The 16,542-nt window shown below is 38.6% G+C and overlaps 1 protein-coding gene across 2 annotated transcripts in view; it reads left to right on the forward strand.

Annotated features, from left to right (window-relative positions):
• The window catches only part of LOC121240099 (nuclear pore complex protein NUP214), a 53,077-nt gene extending 37,666 nt beyond the window's left edge, over positions 1 to 15,411 (forward strand). The window contains exons 6-17 of one of the 2 annotated variants that reach the window (XM_041137576.1): positions 396 to 535; positions 1,652 to 1,817; positions 2,854 to 3,937; positions 6,205 to 6,357; positions 7,858 to 7,915; positions 10,728 to 10,861; positions 10,942 to 11,066; positions 11,222 to 11,564; positions 12,864 to 13,053; positions 13,160 to 13,517; positions 13,578 to 15,004; positions 15,087 to 15,411. In XM_041137576.1, coding sequence (XP_040993510.1) covers positions 396 to 535; positions 1,652 to 1,817; positions 2,854 to 3,937; positions 6,205 to 6,357; positions 7,858 to 7,915; positions 10,728 to 10,861; positions 10,942 to 11,066; positions 11,222 to 11,564; positions 12,864 to 13,053; positions 13,160 to 13,517; positions 13,578 to 15,004; positions 15,087 to 15,202 — 4,294 coding nt within the window. In that variant the 3' untranslated portion in view covers positions 15,203 to 15,411. The remainder of the gene's footprint in view (positions 1 to 395; positions 536 to 1,651; positions 1,818 to 2,853; positions 3,938 to 6,204; positions 6,358 to 7,857; positions 7,916 to 10,727; positions 10,862 to 10,941; positions 11,067 to 11,221; positions 11,565 to 12,863; positions 13,054 to 13,159; positions 13,518 to 13,577; positions 15,005 to 15,086) is intronic. The other variant, XM_041137577.1, reaches the window with a different exon arrangement.
• The last annotated feature ends 1,131 nt before the right edge of the window (positions 15,412 to 16,542 follow it).

Genomic DNA, 16,542 nt, shown 5'->3' on the forward strand with positions numbered 1-16,542 from the left:
CTCTTCGGTTTATAATTGATTCTAAGTAACTTTTTGCATCTCAAATAATAAAAATTGACCGGATTCTCATTCTTTATTCTCAAATCAGTAGGCATATTGATTATTCGTAATCAAAATTGACCATCTCAAGTAATCACTGTAATCCTGTTACTTTATTATTAGTATTCTCTGGTATAATATGTAACATTGACCAAGTTATTCTAGCATGTAATGGTGATGGCTAAATTAATTTTTATTTTATGACAGCGAGCTTGCAATTACTGCTAACAGGAATAATACAGATAGGCACATTGTGTTGCTTTATTATTAGTATTCTCTTGTGTAAAATGTAACATTCACCAACTTATTCTAGCATGGAATGGTGATGGCTAAATTCTCTTTTTATTTTATGACAGCGAGCTAGCAATTACTGCCAACAGGAATAATACAGATAGGCATATTGTGTTGCTTGGTTGGTCACTAGCTGATGAGATAAATGAAGTTGCAGTTGTCGATATTGAGCGAGAAAAGTGGCTACCAAGGATTGAGCTTCAAGGTGCTTATAATTGTATTCTAGACTAAAAGCAAATAAATGAAGTCTTTCCTTCATCTAGAATGATTTGTTTTCCTATTAGGTCTATTAATCATCAGTTTCCATCTGTATACCTATGTAAAAAATTCACTCTGGATCAAAATGTGAATAGCCATATATTTCCATACATCTTTAGGAAGCTAGATAACTTTTTTGCTGATAAAAAAAGGAGCAGCTAGATAACTTGAAGATCCTACATATGAAAAGAATAGTGAATGAACACATGCTAGGCATGTTTATATTTTGGCAATATGATGATCTTTCCTACCAATGCTATGCGATGGTTGGATGGGTAAGTTACACTCGAGGACTTTGAGATGAAAAGAATAATGAATTTACACATGCTATGAATGTGTATATTTGGCAATATGATAATCTTTCGTACCAATGCTATGCTATGGGTGGATGTGTGAGTTACACTAAAGGGCGTAGAGAAAATGTGTTGCACCCGGGATGTTTACATCAGACATGAATGCAGTACCCCATTGGCCATTTGACGTGGGATCAGTGTACAACCTTGCACACAAGGGTTAATGTGTGCTGGTAGCTTCACTAGAGTTTCTGGTTTTTGTGCCGTCAGCCTTGGATTCTTAGCACCTTACTAGAGGAAGAAAAATTATATTGTATTACCATTGATTGAGTATAAGAGGTAATGAATGGGATGCTACATTATCTAGGAAGAAGAAGTTGTAACTCTTTGTAATGATTCAAATGGGCTCTAATTGTACCATTGGGTCATCTCTCTCTCTCTCTTTCTCTCTCTCTCTCACACACACACACGCGCGCGCGTGCACACACACACGCGCGCGCGTGCACACACACACACATACATGCGCACACACACACATGCACACAAACAAACAAACTATATAAAACATGCCCCATGAATACATGAACACATTGACCGTGAATACATAAAAAAAAGTTTTGCTTGTTTATGACCTTGTTTGTGTGTGTGTGTATTTTAGAGTGAGTTCGTAGGTTGTTGGCTATATTCTGGATTGAGATTATTTTTGCTTATTTTAGGACTACCTTGTTATCCTTGTTTTATTTTAGTTTCTCATACGCCCATTGTTTCAGAAAATGATGATGATAATTTGATCCTGGGCCTTTGTGTTGACAAAACTTCACCCTATGAGAAAGTCAAAATCCAACTTGGAATTGAGGAACATAGAGAGCTCTCACCGTATTGCATTCTTCTGTGCCTTACTCTGGAAGGAAAGCTTGCCATGTTCCATGTGGCCAGGTAGTTCTCAATGATGCCTTTCACATCTCCATTTGCATTACGTATCATGTGAGACATTTATATTGCATGGGTATGTCTCTTAGCTCCATTAAGTGGTATTGTAACAACCCCGTCCCATGTTGGGACAAGGAATTACTCACATAGAGTGAGTAATTTTAAAGGTAGTCATAGTGCTAATCCCACATTGACTAGTTACTAGGCCTGGTTTGGATAACAAAATCCTCCCAACCCATCCCATCCCATCCTATTCCATTTCAATATCCAAACACCACAAATACAAACACTATTCAACTTCAAATTTTCAACTTTTTCATCTAATCATTATAACTTTCCCAAATTTCCAAACAAAACACAAAAAATAATTCAACTTTTTCAAATTCCAAAACAAAAATAATATTTTAATTTATAATATTTTTATTCAATTTTTTCTCTCCTTTTCCAAAAACCCATAAAACATATTAACTCAAATCCTTTTACTACTATTCATAAACCATTTCACTACTATTCACAGATCAATTCATCTCATCTCATTATTCAAACGAGGCCTAAGTGAAACTGAGGTGTATAAGTGATTCTAGGAAAATTTTGAATTGACTGGTCCTTTTGGGGTTATATTACAAATGTGGCTAGCGCTTTCCCTGGGTTGTTCTATGTGATATTGGAGCATCGAATGACATGATCCTGATGAGGTTGTTAGGAATTTAAAACGGGGAGTTTGGGACCCCCCGTCCTACCCTGGGAAAAGGAATGATTCACATCTAGCAGGTAAACTGTTATAGTCCAAATATTGGCTACTTACTAGGTGAACCTGGCTTTATAAATCATTTTTTTTTTTTATATATATAAGTAAACTTTATAAATCATTTAAGAAAGGTTCAAAGTAACTAGTCCTTTTGAGGTCATGGTGCAAATATGTCTAGCACTTTTTCTGGGTTGTTACAGGTGCTGAGCTCCCTGAGAACTATTACTATAATTTCTGTTGTATGTGTCTCTATTAGACAGCAAGTTGAGTTTTTTTTTTTCCCCTCTTTTCCAGTGTTGGAGGTACTTCTGTTCCACCAGTGGTTACTTCTGCTCCTTCTGATGAGGAAGAGGAGGAAGAGGATACTCATGCAGTGATACCTGTAGAATGTCATCTATCCAAACCTTTACTCGGACTGGATAAACAGGAATTTGAGCAGGTCCCTTCGGGAATTCAATTCCAGGATGTGAACAAAAAGGAACTTAACACCAAAGAAGATGGCAAGATTAATAAGAAAAGTTTTTTAAAGCCCTTTGATGTGAGCAAGAGTTCAGTGTCTCCAGTTGTTGCTAGTCCCGTATCGCTTAGAGAGAGTAATTCCAAAAACTGGAAAGGCGAGTCCCAGTCAAATTCAGAATCATTTGAAACTGATAAGCAACACACCATACCAGACACAAAGTGGTACCAGGACACAGATGGTCAACAAGTACAGCCTTTCAGGCAGCAAAGCCCTGAATTTGACCAATCAAATTTTAAAGCTTCTTCTAACACAGTTAAAGACTTGAGCAAGATGGGAACTCAGGAAATTGCAGATCTCAAATCTAGCACTTCTGTTGAAGGAAGAAGTTCAGCTGATATCCTTGGTCAGTCAAATCATAAGAATTTATTAAATAATGTTGGGATGGGTAAGGAATCCATGGGAAATATTGGAACGGCTAGCTTACAGAGTGCTTCACCTCATTCATGGACAAATGGAAAATTCATATATCCAAGAGACAATAGTGCAAGATCTGAGTTTTCATTTTCAGGATCTATTCAAGGCAATCAAACTGAAAACTCTGGCATTAGTTTTGGTGCTGCAAATGTTTCTGGTGGCCTAGCTGTAAAAGCTTTTCATTTAAAGGATTCCAGCAGTACATCAATGTCAGTCAATTTTACTGGCAGACCAGCTCAGGGTGGGGGACAGAGAACTTCAACAGGGGCGCAAAATGTTGAATCATTGCCTTCCTTCGGTAGCTCACAAATGTCAGTGCAGGAAAACTTTGCTGCAGGAAAGTCCCTCAACCATAAGCTTCAACCTTCCAAGAAAGATAACAAATTTCCCCCCCTGTCAGGCATGCTGAACTCTGAACCAAACTTATCAAAGCAATTTGGAAATGTAATGTCCATGTCTTATACCTTTCATTTTTTCATACAAATTTAGTGGGTATAAGTTCATTGTGAGCATTAGAGGGCAGCACCTATTAGGATTAATGCAAATAGTATCTGTACATTGACTTCAGGTAGGTTTGCTACGTTATGCTCCCAAATTCACTTGTGAATTAGCTTATGCTTGCTAGTGTTTTTTGGAGGATTGAGTTCTTAGTTTTTTAGGTTTGGATAGTGAGATGATAATTTTAGTTTTAGATGAAAGTTTAAAATATTATTTTTTAATATATTATTGTTTTGGGATTTAAAAAAGTTGAATTGGGATTTGGAAAAGTTGAATTGTTTATTATATATTGTGTGGAAATTTGAAAAAATTGTAATGATGAGATGAGATGAAAATTTTGTGTCTCATCCCAGTTGCCAAACATATTCTCAAGTCCATCTTTCTTTCCTTGTTTTAATCAGTAAGCAAAATTTTATTGATCATAAAAATAGGCAAGAACCCAACTATATGGGACATATACAAGAGCATCACGTATTCGTGCTAGTTTAGTGATACAAGAAATTTATGAAAGTTCATGTACTGAAATCAATTACAATCAACCAATGGAATAAAGTATTGAAAAAGAAGTTTCTAAACTCATCTATTGACCACTCTTGATCGTTGAAATTTCTTTCATTCCTCTCCCTCCAAATACATCACCATAGGCATATCGGACCCATCTTCTATATTGATATGAGAATTGCCCTGAAGGCCTGTTCAAGAGGCTAGGAGGTTGATCACGCTTCTCAGTATCGCCCAAACTAATCTCACCCTAGCAAAGAATTCATTCCACAAGGTCATGGCAATCTCACAGTGAAGTAGTAGATGATCAACGAAGTCCCCACCCTTTTTGCACATACACACCAATTTATGACAATGATTCGGCATTGTCTTAAGTTGTCTAGTGTGAGAATCTTCCCCAAGGAAGCTATCTAGAAAAAGAAGATTGCCTTTAAGGGGTGCTTTTGTCTTCCAAATACTCTTTGATGGGAATGGACTTGCATTATGCTTATTAATGAATTGCTAGAAAGAGCAGACAATGAACTTCACTTTCTCAGAGGGGTGCTAAGAAATCTTATCTTTAACTCCCCCCTCATACAAGTAGAGTACTCTAGATTATAGAACTCTGAAATGTCGTCAACTTCCCAATCTTGGGCATCTTTAAAGAATGTAACATTCCATTGTGGAGTTCCATTGGATAGAACTAAGAGGTCCGCAATCGAAGCTTCTTTCATTCTTGCTATATCATAGAATTATGGATAAGCTTCATTGAGTGCCCTATTGCCACACCATATTTCGTGCCAAAATTTGATTTTTGACCCATCACCCACCTCAAAGTGTGTATTTCTAAAATATGTATCCCATCCACTTATGTGCTTACAAAGTCTCACCACATGTGGCTCACTCACCTCATTCGAACACCATCCTCCCCATGCTTCACCATGCTTTAATTCTATGACAATCCTCCACGAGGCCCCCTGTTCTAGGTGGTTCCTTTGTGGCCATTTACCCAACAAAGCTTTGTTTAAATTTTGCAAGTTTTGGATACCCAATCCTCCTCCTGAGATAGGAGAGCATACTGCAGTCCATATTACCAGGTGTGATGTCTAAACTCATCGTTCATCCCCCCAATAAGAAATCCCGTTAAAGTTTCTCTATGCAATGAGCCAAGCCACCTTGGTGGGGAGCAGAAATAGTGATATGAAGTATGTCGGCAAGTTGGAGAGGTACTTGTAGTTAGAGTGACTGTACCAACTTTGGATAAATACATCATTTTCTAACTGTTAGTTTCCGCTCCATTTTTTCTATCACCATCTCAAATTGATTTTGATTTGAAGGGAGGACCCAAAGAGATGCCAAGATATTTCATAGGCAAGTGAGATATCTTGCATCCCAAAATAGAAGCCATACTCTCCACGCTAGGAACATCCCCCACCAAAACTATTTCTGATTTGTCCAAGTTCACATTCAAGCTAGAAGCGGTCTTGAAGCATAGAAGAAGAGTCCTCAAAGCTTGAATATGATCATGGTTGGCCCCACAAAAGATTAGGGTGTTGTCGGTGAATACAAGATGAGATAGTTGATATTTTCTCAACTTTCTTTCCTAACATTATTCCTAAGCTGTTGGAAGACCTAGGTCATTCTGTTTTTTTTTTTTTTTTGGTTGGGGTTGGTGGAGAGGTTGGCTGCTTTTTCCTTCACCTCTTAGTGTTCTTTTTTTTTTCTCCTCTCAGATAAATGGGATGACCAAAGAGCTGGATGCACTTTTGGAATCTATAGAAGTAGAGGGCGGTTTCAGGGATGCCTGCACCATTTATCAGAACAGTTCAGTTGAAGCATTGGAGCAAGGAATGAGTACCCTTTCTGACCAATGTAGAACATGGAAGGTAATGCTTATTTATTCAATCAGCTTCTATGCCTTTTTCTACGGACTTTGCTGTAGCTTTGAATTCTTTATATGATCTTTACGTTGGCTTGTTGGTTCACGAGACTTCCACAAGGATCTTATTTAGTTAAAACAATAAGGCTCAGTTGCAAACTTTAGTTGTCAGACTTGGGACTTGATGGAGTAAAATATACTTGTATGTGCTAATATCTTTCTCACCATTAAAGAAGATATTTTAACTAGAAATTGTGAATGTCAAAGGCCCCAACCTAGACCTTCACTGGGGGAGGATAAAATCTGGGATGCGTCCCACGATATATTTTTATACCTAATGTAGACATAATGTAGTGAGCTTGTGTTTGAATGAATCTAACCATCTATTTTCTCCCCTTTTCATGTTTTTTTTGTTCATAAAAAAAAAAAAAATTCTCCCCTTTTTAAAGTTGATGTTCAAAGCATATCTAGTGTCTTATCCATCTGAAGTCTTGAATCTTTTGTATATTTTTTGAACCTGGGGCTTATGGATGATTGGAGAATTCGTTCATGGAATCTCAAGTTTGTATGAGCTTGCCATATTGTGAGTTGTAGTCTGTTGCTTCTATGTTTGATACTATATATGCTAATAATCTAATAGGTGAACAAGCTGATCATATGAGATGGAGTTTTAACGGTAGCGTGAGATTCGATTTCATTTGTTGTAAAAATTATTAAAGAGAATCTAACGTGGTTTCATTGGAAGGGTGTTCTGTGCAGGAAGGTTCCCCAGGAAGTTGCTTTTTCTGTGGATAGTAGCTTTAGGGAAAATTCTAACTGAAGATAATCTTGTTAAGAAACATATTGTTTTAATGAATTGGAGATGTATTTGCAAGTGTAGTGGCGAATCTGCGGATTATTTGTTGATTCCATGTACAATGGTGACTGGTGAGCAAGCAGTGGTAATTTATTCTCTGTTCTTGGAGTTCTATGGCTAATGCTTAAGATGGTAAATGATGTGCACTCTGGATAGAAAAGATGGTTTGGAAAGCACCAGAGTTTCCCTATTTGGAATGTTGTCTTCTTATCTGTAATGTGGACAATTTGGAGGGAAATAGATAATCATAAGTGTACTGGTGTATCGCTGTCCATTGTTTTGTTGAAACGATTGTTTTTGAAATTGTTGTTCGAGTGGTCTCCTACACTTGGCACTACTTCTATGATGTCTTTTGTAGATTTTGTTGATTCTCTCTTTTCTTTTTCTCTCTCTCTCAACTCTTTAGGGTAGCTTTATACAGAGTTGCTGTGTACTACTTTTACTCTTTAGTTTATTAAAATTTTTATCAGTTAAGAAAGTATATATTTTAGGCATTTAATTCTTTAGGAGAGCTTTACCCTTGTCTGAATTTTGGGTATTTATCTTTTGGTAGTATGTATTTATTTTTGTCAGTAAGTGTATTTTCAGATTATTGAAATTCTGAGATTTTGTCATTGATATTCGAATCTTGGTTGGCTCTGGGCTTTGTAGGGCATTGTCAAGGAGCGACTTGGAAAGGTCCAGCATCTTCTTGATAAAACTGTTCAAGGTATTGTTCTTTTGGCAACCGCATCATTAGATTTTACAGTATTTTATTTAAAAATTTTGCCTCACCCTTATGGAAGAATTGGTATTTGAAGTGGGTTCTCTGAAACATTGAATTAGATTTCCAATTTATCTGAGTCGAGAAGGATAAAGGTGGATTTTGCTTTGGGAAAATAGACTAAAGTGGACAATTATCATGAGAAAACCTTTAGACTGGATGTGGCGTAAAGCATTGCTTTACACCATCCAGTGGGAGGTTGTCACATCAGCCTCCCTGTGGTTTCCAAAATTAATGCGACACAGATGATCAGAGCCCAACGAATGAATTTTCTGATTTCTGAAGAGCAACAAAAAACCCTCTTTCCTCTCCCATCCCTTGAGAGATTTTAAAAATAGTTGGCTAAATATGCACTAGCAGCTACTCTAATCACCCTCTATTTCATTTCCACTGCAATCTCCCTTCCATAAATTTTCCTCTTTTGTTTTAATTATTGGCCAACAATTTCCATGAGTGTAATATCTAAGCTGCTGGCAAGGTATCGAGGGGAGAAGTAACAGTACTGTAGTGCTGAAGATGATCCCCCTGTGCTTACTTTGGTGTTTATGGTTAGAGAGGAATGGGAGGTGCTTTGATAATTGTGCACGTTCTATAGGGAACTTAGGGAGTTTTTTCTTAGTACTCTAAGCTTTTGGGTGAAGAATCTTGTAAGGAATGGGAATGATTGTAATGTTTTGCTTTAGTTATATTCTGTTTTAGCTAGTAAGTAGGTGTTCTCATTTGTATACATCCTATGTACTTGGGCTATGCCCATTTGCTTGGAATAAAATCTCGAGGTTGCTAGGCTTGATGATCAACAACAGCTTGGTAGCCACGGTTTCGGCTGTTTTGCCTTGGTTTCGAATCAGATGGTTTCCTGTGTATATCCCAACAGGTGTCTTTTGTGTGTCCAGGTTTTCGGCAATGCTCACACCAAGGATGTCGCTTCTGTTGTCTTGAACTTGATCGAGCAAGAGTGCCCCGAGACACCAAGGCAGACATCTTAGGTCCAGTATGTCTAGCAGAGACAATCTCCTTCACCATTACCTTATGCCTATTTTCTTCTCGTCTCACCTCTGAGAAGACTTTGCGTGTTGAAGGCATGGGACGTCGGCCAAGAATTCTTCCGTGAACATCATCCAGATCTTGGTTAAGACCTGCAAGAAATTCAAAAACTCTTTCATTTTCAAGTCGCTTCCTGTATTGCACATTATCGTCAGTGCACTCCCATTCTTCTTCGAAACTCAGATCGAGTTCTTGCCAAAGGGTTGTCATCTCCATGTAATAATCCATGACCTTCCTTTCCCCTTGCTTCATTTGCCATAGCGGACTCTTAATCTCAAATATTTGAGAGGAGTTTTCAACATCAGAATATGTTTCACGGATAGCTTCCTAGACATCTTTCACTGATGACAAGAATAGATAGGTCTTGCTGATGGAGGGCTTCATGGAATTTACAAGCCAAGCAGTCATCATTGAATTTTCTGACTTCCATTTTTTGTGGGGGGAAGCGTTGGTTGAGGCTGGCTTTTTTGTCTCGCCGGTAAGGTATCCCAATTTTCCTTTGCCGTCGATTACGAGCTTAATCGATTGGGCCCATTCATGAAAATTCTTCCCATTTAGCTTCTCCACCATGAGTTGAAAGGATGAATTATCAAGTCCAGTTGAACCCATGGTGGAGATAGCTTTTGTTTCACTATAGTGAGCTTCATAGGTCATCGACCCTTTGCTGTTGACAGCAGTTTCCATCATTGATAGCTAGGTTTAGAAAAAACACTAGCTCTGATACCATGAAATCAGAATGATATTTCAGTATATTTCTGTACATGCTAGTGATCTTTATTTAAGATACAAGAGAAATATCAAAGAAGGAAAGAATTTCCTAGAATAAGAGCAGGAAATCTGCCTAATAATTGACAGGAAAACAGAAACTTCCTAAACAATATCTACCATAAATTACTCCACTAATTACTCCACTAATACAATATCTTGATATCTACCACTAATTACTCCATCTCCATATTTATCGGGATTTCCACAGAGAGAGATGCTTTTCTACAAAACTCTATATTAAGTAGACGGTGATAATCCTAGATCTTCTTGTCACGTTTCTTATCGATTCTCACATTATAAACTTAAGCAACTGAAGTAATGCTTTTATTTTGAAAATTATATGATGTGGTTGTCAGTTTTTCATTCATGCGCAACAATTCCCCAATAGAGGAAGAGAGAAATTCCAATGAGATGCTCATATGCTGTTTAAAGGGAATTCAAAAAGTGAAACTACATCCTTTATTAACTTTGTTAGTTGCCTAATCCATGGGAGGTAGTCATTTCTAAAATGAAAAGGGACGCATCTTTATGTAAAACCTTGATAAGGGCGTGTTATTTACTGTGTGTGTGTTCACGCGTGCGCGCGAGTGTGGTAGCTGATAGTGCAAGGGAATGTACTAGCAACTATTACATGGGAGGCCTAGTTGAGTTTACCTCAATGGAAATAATTGATGTACTTAACGTGCTTCTAGGCATTGCTACAACATGTGAAAAATAGGATAGACATCTTTTAAGTTGCCAAAATCCTTCATTGGTGATGTGTATTTCATTGTGCATTTACTATTTCTTTGATTCAATACAATGAATAAATGAATTTTTCTTGCATGGCCACATCCCAATTCCCACCTGGTGAACCTACATCTTTTCAGCTCATCTTGTCTGACAATCTTTTGCATTGGTCAATGTCGTGATTTAAGTTGCAACTAATTTCCTAACTGACTTCCAGTTTCAGCAAGGAAAATGTACATGGAAGGCATTGTTAAACAAGCTTCTGATAGCCGATATTGGGACCTATGGAATCGCCAGAAGTTGAGTTCTGAACTTGAGCTGAAGCGGCGGCATATACAACAAATGAATCAGGTATATCACTTACTTTCATCAGACATCAACTTCTCAGAGCTGAGATACAATAAATTTTGGTATCTTTCTCCCTATCCCAGGATTTGACCAATCAATTAATTGAATTGGAAAGGCATTTCAACGGCCTGGAACTCAATAAATTTGGTGCAAATGCTGGAGCTCATGTGGCTCAGACAGCTTTCCAGAGTAGATTTAGGCCTTCAAGGTATAATAATTGTTAGCTTTTGGGTAGAAAATGCTAGTGTGTTTGTCCTACTTCCATGTAAATTCTTCATTTTACTTTTAGCTATAGCATAGTTGGCTCCAAACCAAAGTAGTCTTAGTTTCTAATTTTACCCAAGTGGCGCATTCTTGTTGCAGGCATATTCAGTCCTTGCATACTTTACATAGCACAACGAGTTCACTATCAGCAGCTGCTGAACAACTTTCTGAATATCTCTCAAAACAAATGGCGGTTCTGAGTATAGAGTCACAAGTAAAACAACAGAATATAAAAAAAGAGTTATTTGAAACAGTAGGGATCCCTTATGATGCCTCTTTCAGCTCTCCAGATGCAACCAAAGTTAGCGATTCCCCTTCAAGGGAGAAACTCTTCTCTTTAGGTTCTACTGCTGCTAAAGATCGGTCCAAAAGAAACCAATTGAGTTCCATGAAGTGTTCTGAACCAGAAACGGCAACGAGGAGGAGAGACCCATTACATCAGGTAATACTTCCACAAATTGCTGTACTTTGATTTCTCTAATTATTTCATGAGGAAAATATAGTTTCCAGTCTCGAACTATGGGGTGTTCTACACTTGCACCTTGAACTATCAAAACTGACACATTGCAGTCTCAAATTAAAAAGAAAAATGCTGCAATGCACACCATTTGTTGAGATCCAACGGTCAAGATTATGCCATGTCCCTGATTTTACCTATTTCCGTCCGTCTTAATGCTTAGAATTGGATGAGAGTGCTATTTATCAGTTTTTGGTAGTTTAAATGCGTAATGTGTCAGTTTAAATATTTCAGGGTGCATAGTAGGGGTGAAAGATTAAACCGACCAAAAATCCAATCAAACCGAACCGAACCGAACCAAAAATCCAGTTTCATTACCAACTCGGTTGGTTTTGGTTTACTGGACCGAATTTTCCAGTAAATCAGTTTGGTCCTGGTTTTCATGTTTTGTAGACCGGCTCGGACCGAACCGAACCAAATTATACATATATATATTTTCAATTTTTTATATTATATATATATATATATTATATGCTATAGATTATACTTATCATAAAAATGAATAATTATAGCATGAAATTTTAATCTTATTGTAGCCTTTATTTGGTTATAACTTATATGCATCTTTTAGGCTTTTAGCCCTTAGGAATGTTGTTATGTGCATTTTTTTAATAGGTTTTTTTAGGTATTATTATATGCATGTTTTAATTTGACTAATTAGTGTATTTTGGCTAATTGTTTTTAACCTTTATTTAGTTATATGCACGGTAATTTGGGCTGAAAATAATGTTTAGGGCTCAAAAATTCTTATCTGGGCTAAAAAAATTATTCATTTGGGTTAGAAAAACAATTATCCCAACAAAAAACCCAAAACCGAATCATCACTGTAAAATTGAACTGAACTGGAAAAAACCGTGAAAACTGAAAGTACCGGTTCCCTTGATGAACCGGTCGGTTTCGACTGTGATAATTTCAAATGGAATTGAATCGGTTTGGTTCACTAGTAAGTCCAAAATTGGACTGAACCTAACCGATTACACCCCTAGTGCAAAGTGTAGAGCACCCAATAATTTGTGGGTGCAAGCTGCATTTTGACCTTATTTCATAAGCCACTTTCTGCGTTGAATGTTGGACTATTTGTAATTAGTGCTCAGTTTCAGATCTCAGCTTGGCTGAGTCAGATTATTTTGACCTTGATGGTCAAATCTTTATGAAGTTTGTAAAATGAGTCTTTTCTTCACCAAACACCAACTCAAAACATTTTTTCTGATGCTCTTCATGCAGAGTTGGACTGCTTTTGAGCCTTCAAGAACTACTGTTGAAAGGATCCTTTTGGATGAGACCCAGAAGACAAGTGTGACTGGGTCATCCTATTCTATGGATAAGCAGCAGTTTAGCCCTCGCCTTCCAGAAAGTTCTGCAATTGCTCATCACACTGACCTCTCAACCTTCTTTTATCCATCTGAATACAACGGTGATGCTAAACTAAGTGCAAACCACATATTTCTTTTGACTTAAAGTAGGAAGTTTAATAAGAACAAGTGGTTGATTATATCTCTTCCACATAAATGTGTACTTAGCAGGCATGCAGGATACATCAACCAAAAACACCTCGAAGAACCCAATCCAATTTTTATGGGCAAATAAGCTTCCGGGATCATCGCAAACTTTTGGGCAAAAGTCTCCTACACTGCAACGGGACAATGCTACAGCATTGTCATCTCAGCCATCCTCCCAATTTTCACCTATACTTGCAAAAGGTCATACAAGGGAAGGTTTTGACATGGCTACAGAAAATTCCTTCAATGGTTCAGTTCCAGTAAATGATGCCAAGCCAATGCTGCAGTCGAATACTAACCAAAATCAGAAGCCGTCCATATCCACTATGTTACCCACACAAACAGTGTCATCGCTGAAGACATCCAATGAGATGTCTAATTCTAATAGTAAAGAAACTATGGTTTCAAGTTCTAGAATTGGAACTATTAAGGATGAACCTTCAAGTACAAAAAGTTCACCCCTAGAATCAAGGAAAATGTCGGACACTTCATTCTCTTCCATATTTAATATTTCTGCAGTTCCCAGCCTAACTGGAAAATATCATCTTGATGTTCCAGTGGGAAATAGCCAGCCTGGTGACAATGAGTTAGCTTCTATGTTTTCACCACTTTCAGCTCCATTATTTCCAATGATCAATCCAATGACAGCTTCTCTCTCTTCATCATCTACTCCAACAACTGTGCAAACCTTGTCATCTTCAATTCCCCCAAGTAGATCTTTCACCACTTTTAATGCTAGTACAGATGCTAATCAAAAGGTCTCAACATTGACTTTCCCTTCTCTAAGTGCCCCTTCCTCTGGTTCCTTCTCCTTGCAAGCTTCCAAAATGCCAGTGCCCTCATGTACTTCTGCAACCTCTGAGTCTCCTAGAATAGAGCTCCAACCTCCTATGGGCAAATTGAATGTGACAACAGATATGGATGCTAGAAAACAAGCACCACCTCTGCAGCCCGTGCCTCCGAATGATGATGTCAAATTGAGGCTTGAACCTTCGATAACAGCTGGCCATACAATTGAAATTTCAACTGGTCCATCATCTGGAAGCCAGCCCTGTTTCAGCAACATGGCAAGTCGTGCACCTAATGTGACACTGAATGCTCAACCAGAACAGCCATCTGCTGCACGTATTCTGTTTCCAACGCCTCCCCCCACTTCTGGGAGTGGAACTAGTGAAAAGATTGAAAGCTCGGATGTTGCAGTAACAGAAGAGGATGAGATGGAAGAGGAGGCTCCTGACACCAGTAACACTGCCGAACTTACTTTGGGAAGCCTTGGCGGATTTGGGATTGGCTCCACCCCTGTTCCAACTGCTCCTAAGTTAAATCCATTTGGTGGTTCATTCGGTAATGCAGCATCAAGTCCATTGAGCTCAGAATTTAACATGACGGTTCCTAGTGGAGAGTTGTTTCGCCCTGCATCCTTTAACTTCCAATCTCCTCAGTCTTCACAACCATCTCAACCAACAAATTCAAGTGCATTCTCTGGTGGCTTCAGTGCTGGAACGACTGCTCAGGCTCAATCTCAAACTGGGTTTGGCCAGCCGACACAGATTGGATCAGGGCAGCAAGCACTGGGATCAGTTCTTGGTGCTTTTGGTCAGTCAAGGCAGCTTGGTACTGGTCTACCGGGAATAGGTTTTGCGACTCCCAGTGGTTTTGGTGGCGGCTCTAGCTCGACTGGTGGGTTTTCAAGTGCAACTTCTGGTGGTGGATTTGCTGGTTTGGCTTCAGGTAGTGGCGGGTTTGCTGGTGTGGCTCCTGGGGCAGGGGCATTTTCAGGTGTAGCTTCGGCTGGTGGTGGGTTTGCTGGTGCTGCCTCAGTTGGTGGTTTTGGACCTGTTTCTAGTGGTGGATTCCCTGCGGCAGGTAGCACTTATCTTTATTTCCATGTTGTCAATTAAAGTTCTTTATGAAATCTTCTTTGATTATGCTATGGAAACATGTTCAGGTAGCGTGTTTGGGGCTTTCAACAGCCAACAAGGTGGTGGTGGTTTCTCTGCATTTAGTACTAGCACTGGAGGAACTGGGAAGCCTTCTGAGCTCATCACACGGATGAGAAAATAGTTTTATCGTGGTATGGATAAAGGCTCGTAGGAAATTTAATTTGATCACAAAAGTTAAGAGTCTAAAATGGTTAACGAGACTTTTTGGGCAAAATAGGCTGTTCTCTCTTATCCAATAGGTTCAAGCCTTTTTTCCCACATTTATTTAGTGGCAAATCAAGTCAGTATCATTGATCCAAAAAGAAATCAAATTAGTATCGTTGGTCTGAACTGTGCAACCGTGGTGGTTTTCTGTCTCCTTTTTCTTTGCATGCCAGTGCGTAGGTTCCAGTTTAGACGTACTTTGAGATTCACATTTGATAAACCATGAACGACCAAATGGATGGCTAAAAGGAAGTCTCTCCTACATAGCCCGTCTGAATGGGAGAAAATGCATCAAAAATTCGTTGAACGATATTTTAATATTTGGGGTCTGGGATAAATAAAAGATGGAAGTCAGAGATGATGGTCCAAATGATCTCATCAATTCCAAAGATTTTTTTTTACATGCAGATGGATTCATCCACGAGAAGGTAAAATTAAATAGAATTCTGTTTGATTTTGAGAGAATGCATGTTTCCGTCGGGGATGATTTGGGAGAAAGGGAATGGGAAGATTTTGAGACAGGTGGGATGGGGCGTAGTTGTTAAGGCACTAGCTGCTATTCCTTCTAGCATGAGAAATGGGATCACAGGAGAACGCTCACAACCCTCACATCAGAGTAAGCAAGATAAATTCACAAACAACCACAAGACTCTAGAAGCTACCAAATAAATCTGCTCTAACCATCCCTTACAACCAATGTAATTCCATTGGCTAGGTGTAGAATATTCTTTATTGTAGTCTATATAAAGGGCCCATTGTACAGCATAAAAGTGAAGAAAATATAATAAGAAATATTTTACTTTGACATGGTATCAGAGCATCCAAAGGACTAACGTCCACTATGACTGCCTCACCGAATCCTTCTTCGACCTCTTCTCCCACCTTGGCCCTCCCAAATCTCTCTCATATCATCTCGGTAAAACTCACACCAGATAACTATTTATTATGGAAGGTCCAGCTTGTTTCATACCTCCTTGGTTAGTGTCTCTACAAATACGTAGACGGCTCTTGTCCAGCACCAAAACAGCAGCTTGAAGACTCCACCCCGAATCCTGAGTATGATACATGGATTCAGCAAGACTAGTTGGTAATGTCTGTCTTAATTTCTTCTCTCTCAAAGTCTTTTATTGCTCAGGTGGTTGGTTGTGAATCTGCTCGTGCTGTTTGAGTCTCTCTCGAGTCTACTTATGCTTTAGTCTTGCAGGCTTGTATGGTGCAAACGCAGCTTGCATCACTCAAGAAAGGGACCGACTCAAT

This window comes from Juglans microcarpa x Juglans regia, chromosome 7D (genome assembly GCF_004785595.1).
Source record: "Juglans microcarpa x Juglans regia isolate MS1-56 chromosome 7D, Jm3101_v1.0, whole genome shotgun sequence".
NCBI lineage: Eukaryota > Viridiplantae > Streptophyta > Magnoliopsida > Fagales > Juglandaceae > Juglans > Juglans microcarpa x Juglans regia.